Source organism: Cyprinodon variegatus, unplaced genomic scaffold (assembly GCF_000732505.1).
Source record: "Cyprinodon variegatus isolate N-32 unplaced genomic scaffold, C_variegatus-1.0 Scaffold585, whole genome shotgun sequence".
Taxonomy (NCBI): domain Eukaryota; kingdom Metazoa; phylum Chordata; class Actinopteri; order Cyprinodontiformes; family Cyprinodontidae; genus Cyprinodon; species Cyprinodon variegatus.
The window spans coordinates 107,680-117,124 of record NW_015151038.1 but is presented as its reverse complement, the minus strand read 5'-3'; the positions used below and the strand labels follow the sequence as shown (position 1 = coordinate 117,124).

General features: G+C 39.9%; 1 protein-coding gene across 1 annotated transcript in view; it reads right to left on the bottom strand.

The window, feature by feature from the left end:
- Nucleotides 1-764: 764 nt before the first annotated feature.
- The window catches only part of p2rx3 (purinergic receptor P2X, ligand gated ion channel, 3), a 46,896-nt gene continuing 38,215 nt past the window's right edge, over nt 765-9,445 (bottom strand). Inside the window, exon 11 of the mRNA XM_015392296.1 lies at nt 765-6,272. Within this exon, the coding sequence (XP_015247782.1) occupies nt 6,153-6,272 (120 nt within the window). The 3' untranslated portion in view covers nt 765-6,152. The remainder of the gene's footprint in view (nt 6,273-9,445) is intronic.

Below are 9,445 nucleotides of genomic sequence, written 5' to 3'. Positions count from 1 at the left end.
TCAAACTCTAACCTTATGCCTTGGCTGTGACTCCATCCTAGAGAGAAATATCAGCTGTGCTGCTGCCATCAACACCTTTGTTTTTAGATGTTGGAGCTTGACCTGTTTTTCAGTGTAGTCCTGTATCTCTGACTGTGACCAACTGGATTTGTTTACTTTCTTCCTCTGACATGAGAGCAGGCTCAGAGCTCGTCTGACTGGCTGTGTGTTTGCTGGGCAGGGCCACATGTGGAGCTGATTGATAGAAAATGTTTTTCTGCCGATTTCTGTATGTCTGCTTCTGTCTCCTTGAACCAAAGTCGGTCTCAGCAGATGGCCGCTCACACTGAGCCTGGTTAAAAGGGTTTTTACCTAAGATAGAAAACTTTGAACCAATCTGATATAATGTGAACATTCATTATAGTGGGAGCTAAATCTGCAAAAGCTGACAAGTTGATGGATGTGTTAAAAAGTATTGAAAGCAGATGGAGATGGAGGACAAGGTTTTGAGATAAGTTTGAAATAAGACTAAGTAAACGCTATTAAATGTAAACCTTGGAATATAGTGCTTCATTTTAACATGATTATTTTGTAATTGGGTGTTCTTTTATAGGCTAGGACCCTGAAATATACACAAATTTCTTAAGGGCATTAACATCAGCTGTAAAGCTAGTGTCAATTGATAGGCAGCCAATCAAAATAAATTCTTTGAATTTAAACAGCATTTTTTTTTATTATTACAGAGAAAATCAACTGAAGGTCAATATGCATTTCATATTAAACTGAAAACACCTTTTTTATGTTATTTCCAATGTTGTGCCAGTTCATAGAAAAGGAGCTTAAAGTTCTGTTCACACAGATGAATATGAACAAACTCACTTTCATAGTTCACTTTTTCAAAACAAGTTCACAAACCTATAATTGAACTATTTCACGTTTATTTGGTTAAGGAAGCCACAATCCTCCACAACAGAACCTCATATTTCACCCTTTAAATGTGTGATGATAATATATAGAAAAAAATGGAAAATACTGGATGCATTCAAGGTATACTGGATGTGCAGTGAAGCCTTTATTTAGCCAAATGACACAGAACTTCAGACACATTCAGGAACATTCAGATTCTGCTGAAAAGATTTGGATCCAAAATTATTTTTTCTGTTCATCATTCAGGAGCAGATATGTCACTATAAATTTGAAATGGGCTGATGTAAGAGCTTATTTGTTAAGTCCTGAAAGCCACAGTTTGCACTAGAGCATGAGTTTTTCTTTCCCAGTCTTCCTTTGTTGATCATACTCTGCCGAGCGCTCTGCTAAACTGGTATCAGAAATCCCAGCAGATGAGTCTGAATGGAGCACACTAGAACTAGCAGTAGACATGCTGCTCTGTCAGGCAGTCTGCCATAATCAGTGCGGTAAAACGTAACGTTATGATTAAAAAATGTCGTTATCAATTGAATGCCAATGTGAGCCGTGTGTGTCGCTCAGAGTGAACGTCACTTTTGTTAATGTTCATCACTTCAAAACTGATCCGTTCAGTTCACCATATTCAGTGGATACTGCTCATTCAATGTACTCATGCACAACACTGATTATTTCAACCTGGAGAGCCTCACACAGCAAAAAGCAGCAGTTACAAAGTTTTATTGACATGAAAAAAGGAATAGGTATTGGAGCTCAGACAGAAGACATCGATGCTGAATGCAGCTCTGTGTAACCAGGTAGTTTGGTCAGAGACATCTATCTCCCCAAAGTCTGACATTGGTTTTGGAATGGAGGCTGGAGAATAAGAGGAGAGTTAGGAGTCCAGTGAGATAAAGGTGGAGAAGAGGTGAAGCTGTTGAAAAGGTTTTCCTAGACAGTGACTGACTTATATGAGGGCGAGGAGCTGCGCTGATATGAGGCGGATGGTGATTAGGTTGGTTGCAGGTGAGGCCGAGCTTCATTCATCTATCTAGATCAGGGATCACCAACCTTTTTAAGGCTGAGGGCTACTTCATGGCTACCGAGTCATAGGAAGGGCTACCAATACTGACCTATGAACTGGAGGGATCAGTGTTCACCTACAGTAAATCTCATCCATAAAAACTCATCCATAGCCTGCAGATGAGGTTTTTTATACATTGCACATTTCGTAAGAAGGGTGGCCAATCTTTGTGCATGAGGCCCCTAAATGAATGGCTTGTGGTGCTTTCTATTTCTCATTCCTTCACATTGGAGATAAGGTTTCAAGAGTTGGAGTCCTTAGGGATTAGCTTATGTCTGAACATCAGGGCCTAAAAGGCGCTTCTTTTCCAAGGTTATTAAAAAGTTATTGGCAGATTATATTTTTCTAGCTATATCTTTTATTGATCATTAGGCTATTTAGGACCTTTCTGTGTCTCCTCTATGTTAAGGCCAGAACACGCCGAATCCATATTTGCATCCGATCTGATAGAAAATCGTGTCGGATGAAGCCCTGAGGTTAAGCGCTCAATGAAAGTCAATGGGGATGACTGACTAAAATGGGACCCAGGTGCAAAGTCAAACATGTCTGCATTGGGGGAAAATATCAAATAAAATCTGTCAGTCTCACGGGGAAAGAGTCCCTTTTGGAGTCACATCAGGTATATAGTTGTCATGATCTTGGCGCTGATGGTTTGTTTTTTTCCTTTGCTCCTTGCTTCCTGTCTAATTGGTTCTCCGGCTGATTATCGCCGATCATTTCCACCTGGTTCCTCTACTATTTAAGTTGTGTGTTTGCCTCCCATCAGCGCCAGGTTATTCTTGTGTTTTTGTGAGATGTTCCCTAGCAATCTGTAGTCTGTCTGTTTTCCTGATTTTGACCAGTTTTCTGCCCTGAGGATCTCGAGTTTTGCCTTGCCTCTATCTGCTCTGTTTGTCGTATCTGATCTTGTATTCTACCGGCTTCTGGTTCTGGAACTGTCTTCTGACTTCGGCCTTGGAATTCCCTTCTGGACTCTGTTGCTGCTCGGTGTCGGCTGGCGCCCGCTCCGCTCGCTCTCTAGGAACTCTGGGGGCGTCACCCGCCGCAACTGCGGTCAAGCCCCCCTCCTGGAATCTGTTGTGTTCTCCGCGAACGGACTGAACTTTGAATCAGGTCAGTGACTAGCTCCAAGTCATATTCAGCTCCAGATCCAGTCCAGGCGAGCAGCAGCGCGCACCTGTTTGTTTAATAAACACTTTGAACTTTCCCACTGCCTGTCTCGCCTTGAATTCTGGGTGCAACATTCTGAGATCATTACATATAGTAGCTGGACAGACTGGTGCAAACACCATATCTCTTGGGGGAGTGGCGTCTTCGCAGTTAGGGCATAATGCTTGGATTCCTAAGGTTCTGAGTTTGATGCCCACTCCCACAGGCTGCCACTCTGGGTCCCTGACCAACTACTGATTGCCCCCCAGGCGCCCCACAATGGCAGCATACTGCTCCTCCAGGGGTAAAATACAGATAGTTCATTTCTCCAATGTGAGATCAATAAAGATAAATTATTATTATTTTTGACCACCATAAATGAAATCCTAAAAAAAGGATACTTTATCCATAATAGGAGATCAGAAGGAAAGAACACGGAAATATAATATTGATCTTTAGTGTTTTTAGTGTTTTTTAGTGTTTTTCTTTTCTTTAGACAAAGATCTCATTATGTTTTTAATATTTGAATATTCTCTATCTGTTCTGGTTCGAGATGCTGCACAGACTCGTTAAGTAGAGCTGGTGTTTTTGTATTTTTATTTATTTTTAATAACTTTCATTATCTGTTCCAGTCAAATGTGGGAAATTGTTTTAATGTGTGCACAGAGACAGAAGTGAAACAAATCTGTACAGATCTGCTCACCATGCTTAGTCAGAGTCTCTCTATATGCAGTCAGTGTGACACTGGAGAAAATTGGATCTGAGATTAAAAAGTTGTACGGAACCGGTGTGTTCAGGCCTTTAAGGACTGTTAATCCTTTGGTAAAATATCTTCACTTAAATCTTAAATCTTTAGCATTTGGAAATCATGAGCAAGCATTTACTCACAATTTTATGATAAATTTTTTTCATAGGTAGAATCTAACTGGAGTATGTACTTTGCATTTCACTGTTATTGGATTGCATTAACAATGTATTTCAATGTGTAGAACCTTGAGATAAAATTTGTTGCTAATTTGTACTTTAGCGATAAACTGAATTGAATAGAATTATCTGTAGTTGCTTCAACACCAAAAAATCACTTTGTTTGGCAGAATTCTTGTGCAATAATTATTTGGATTTTACTAATTTGCACAATAAACCTAGATCCTAAAACATTTTTGTAAATATCCACCCATGCTCCAAATGAACAGTGTTAAGCAAACTACTTAGAAAATGTAATGATTTAGTCTACAAGTTATTCTACATTAAAGTTACCCAGCAGATAAATGTAGCAAGCTAAGCTACAACAAAATGACAAAAGCAGTTTCACTACATATAAGCTTCTTTTTTCTAAATTCAAACTTCCTTCAAAGTCATAGCCATTTATTGATCAAAGAAGCTGTGAAAAACAGATCAGATCCGTGTAATTGTTTATCAAACTCTTCTGTTTCAACAGCACTAGTACTTGTGTTAAAATTTCAAATATAACTTTACTATTGAGGTATAAATGAACATTTAATCCTTATATCTTTGGAAAATCCTGCATTTTACAACCACAACAATATCAATATGTCTCTAATATGACTAAATTAGTCATTGTAAGTTAGTCTTTAGATGAATTAAATCTTTGACCTACTTTGATCTGTTGATTTTGTCTTGCATTGTGTGGTGTTGCTATGGAGCTGTCTGTGTATAGCAAAATATTTATTGGCCCCATTTTGTACTACTGCCATCTGCACAAATATGATCCATTTCAATTTACCACAGTTTTGTTTTCTAGAAAAAAAAACCCTGCACAAACTAATTTTGTTCTGCTTCTACTAACCATCCTGCATGAATCTTTTTCATGCATATTTATAACACATCCATGTTTTTGGCTAATAATATATTAGCTCTTGATGTTTGGTGGCTGAGTTGCGGTGACTAGCTTAGCAGATTGTGTCAACTACAACAAACTACTTTAAGTAGCTGCATGTTTCTCATTTTTGCATTGGACTACTTTGGCATGAAGACGTTTCTGCCTCTGCATTCTCTTCCATTGCCTCAAGCTGATCTGGTAGCTACCTGCTGCATTTGACCATTCATGCTGGCATCTTTTTATACACTAGGGAAATCTTGATGATAGGTATTCAAAGTTAAAAGGCTGCTACAGTAGCACCCATTAAAAATGGCCCTTCCCAGTCAAAGCCAGCCGAATGGCAGCCTACTTCCAGCCTCTGAAGTGACCCCCTCCTCCTCCTGTATGGCCATACATGCATTTTGTTTACTCTAACTCCACCCTTTCATTGAATTACATGGTCTGACCAGGAAAACGCACTTCTCTTTAGATCTTAATGTCCACAAATATTGAAAGAAAGTATATTCTAGTACAAAGATTGATGTTTTAAAAAGGAATGTCAGGGGAGAAGCCAAGGACTAGTCAAGGACCAGTCAAAGTCCAGCCAAGGACCAGTCAAGGACCAGCCAAGGACCAGCCAAGGACCAGTCAAGGACCAGCCAAGGACCAGCCAAGGCAAGTAGGGAAATGTTGAATGGCTACTATTGTATATTCTCACAACGTCTGCGTCACGAGAAGAGGAGGGGAAATCTGTAAAAGGTCTAGAAATGCCTGGGAAGATGTAGTTTGAAGCTTCTGTGGACGAGATCTCAGTTCTACTACTGAAAAGCTATGTGATGTTGAAAACAGCGACATTAGGAGCACACTACTGGTAAATGTAGAGAAAGCTAGTAACGGCGCTACTGCCCATCACTGGTCATTGATCAGTTTGACTTTCCTTGATCCAGTACTACAAATAAACCAAAAAACAACAACAGTGTCTATCAAGTGATCCACTGATCATTGTACGGCTTTTCATGGACAACCAAAAATTAATGTCTAACTAGCCTTCGACGACTGATTCAAAAATCTATTGAACATGTTCCCATGCAGAGAGAGTCATGCTTTATGCTGCATTCATTTGATACATTTTGATTGTATAGTTTTAATGCTTCCAGCTTTCAAGGAGCCCATGTAATGAAAAACTGAACCATACATGTAGTGATTTTTCTTGTCGGTTTAGCTGTAACGTTCAATAGAAAATGCGCCTGAATCACTGGATTTGAAAGGTGTCCCTCTGAGCGACAGTTGGGAGCGATACAAGCCGCTGCTGTGGGAGTCCAATGGATCGTCTGACACCTGTATTAGGAGAAAGAGAGGCAAAATAAAAGACAACTATACACCCATCTCAAATCTATTTCTTCCTTAAAAACAAGTCCTGTTAGTGATGCCCTGCTCTGTTCTGGGAACTCTTGTAGAACTTCTTAAAATAATTCTAGAAAAAAAATATTTTTGTGAAATGAAGAACAACCCTTAGCATCATCAGACTGTCAAAGAATAACATTGTTGTCAGTCAGAGGCCTCTTCAAACCTGCTGGAAGACAGACTGCTACAGGAGATAATCCTGCCCAAAGCAAACATCTTCAATAACAGATTGAAGAAACTTACATAAAAGTTGCAATAATTTTCCTTTGGGGTTAATTAAGTGTTTTTGAATGGATTTAACAATTCAATTATACTTTGAATAATGGCATAAAAACAAAATGACCTATGCTTTTTCTCAACATAGTAGCTTTATCTGCTCTGTTCCTGTTTGGCTGTGACTCCATCCCGAAGAGAATAATCGGCTGTGCTGCTGCCATCAACACCTTTGTTTCTAGATGTTGGTGCTTGGCCTGTTTTTCAGTGTAGTCCTGTTTCTCTGACTGTGACTAACTGGATGTGCTCTCTTCATCCTCCTGACATGGGAGCTGGCTCGGAGCTCGTCTGCCTGGCTGTGTGTTTCCTGGATGGAGCCGCCTGTGGAGCTGGTTGACAGTTGCCTTTTGTATCTCTGCTTCTTTCTCTATGTCTGCTTCTGTCTCCTTGAACCCCAGTCGGCCTCAGCAGATGGTCGCTCACAATGAGCCTGGTTCTGCTGGAGGTTTCTTCCTGTTCAAAGGGAGTTTTTCTCTCCACTGTCACTGAAAGATGTCCTTGCAATCTCATCCAGGCAAACATGTCTTCCAAGTCAATGACTGGATGCAATCAGCTGCTTTTCCTTGATAGAAAACCTGACTATATTCTCCGTTAGATGCTTTGAGTTGAAAAAGCAACAACTACAGCTCCACCTCCCTCAGCAACACCTCTGTTTTTGGACTCAGTAAAATGGTGGGTTTTTAATATTTATTAATAAGGCCCTTTCCACTGACCATTAATGGTTGAATTTGGAAAATTTATATGTGATAAACTTAACTTTATACACAAAAAAATTAGCAGGAAAGCAATACAGTCTATTATTTTTTAGTAGCTCCTTATTCTATTTTATTATTTATCTTTTTATATTGTATTTATCATTTACTTAATTTGTAACCATTTAACTCAGTCTCCCCTTACATTTTATAAGGATTCATAGGTAGATGATGTAGCCCTGTTTCAACTGTGCAATATAGTCATATTGATAAAACAATTTCATGTTAATTCTATTTATGTAAACAAAACAAAACAAAGGAACAATGTGCAAGTGATAAAAAAATAATAAGTCAAAAAAGTAGAATAAATAGATTAATAAATGACTGTGGGAAGTTGGGAAAGTGATGAATAGCAGGAACAGTGGTATTAGCTTATAATGTGATCCATCCCTGCAAATCCGTTTTTTATAATGCGAGAATTTCCCTCTTAAAAAATCATGTCGTTGTATAGATACTAATGTGGCATTTCAGATTAAACGAAGAAGATTATCACCGCTATTCACTGGTGTGCGCTCCTCTTCTATCTTTTTTCTTCTTCTCATATAGCACAGTTTAGTCAGAATTAGCGTTGAGTTCGAAGCTTCAAACAGTAGCCCAAAAACTTGTTTGGACTTAGAAAACATGCAAATTGAACCAGAAGATCCACCACTAAGGATATAGCATTGGTTTGGGTTCTTTGTTAGCCTGCAATACAAGATACTGATCTATGCCTCTGAAAGGGGAGATTTTTTTTGTGACCCTTTTTTTAAAGTTGTTTTTTTTCTTGAAGAAAACTGAGGGGGTGGACTCAGGCTTCAGCTTTTAAAAACCTACAATGCAGAAATATGGTTGATTCCTTCCTGCTATCATCCCAACCCCCGTCCCCATGCAGGGGAAAAAATACCCTGCCTGGTCAGCCCAAATGACTGCACATTCCTCAGGTTAAGATCTTCTGGTATGTTTTCTAAGCCAAAACAAGTTGTTTCATCCATCCATCCATCCATCATCCATCTGTCTATCCATCCATCCATTATCCATCCATCCATCCATCCATCCATCCATCGTCCATCCATCCATCCATCAGCCATCCACCCATCTATCATCCATCCAACATCCATCTGTCTATCATCCATCCATCCATCCTCCATTCATCCATCCATCATCAATCCATATTTCCATCCATCCATCNCATCCATCCATCATCAATCCATATTTCCATCCATCCATCGTCCATCCATTCATCATCCATCCATCCATCCGTCATCCATCCATCCGTCATCAATCCCTCTATCCACCAATCCGTCGTCCATCCATCCATCATCCATCCGTCCATCCATCCATACATCATCAATCCGTCTATCCATCCATCCATCATCCATCCATCATCCATCCATCCATTTATCATCCATCCGTCTATCCATCCATCCATCCATCATCAATCCGTCTATCCATCATCTATCCTTCCATCATCCATCCATCCATGAATCCATCCATCCATCTGTCCATTAATCCATCCATCCATCCTTCATCCATCATCTATACACCTGTCCATCCATCAATTCATCCATCCACCCATCCATCCATCTGTCCATCCATCCATCAAACCAACCGTCCATCCATCCATCCATCATCAATCTGTCCATCCATCCATTATCCATCCATCCATAAATCCTTCCATCCATTTGTCCATTAATTCAACCATCCATCCTTCATTCATACATCTGTCCATCCATCAATCCATCCGTCCACCTATCCATCCATCTGTCCATTCATCCAACCATTCATCCATCCATCCGTCCATCCAACGATCCATCCATCTGTCCATTAATCCATCCATCCATCCTTCATCCATCATCCATACACCTGTACATCCATGAATCCATCCATCCATCCATCCATCCATCCATCCATCCTTCATCCATCATCCATACACCTGTACATCCATGAATCCATCCATCCATCCATCCATCTGTCCATTCATCCATCCATCCATCCATCATCTATCCATCCATCCATCAATCATCCATCCATCCATCATCAACCCGTCTATCCATCCATCCATTGTCCATCCATCCATCTGTCCATTAATCCATCCATCCATCC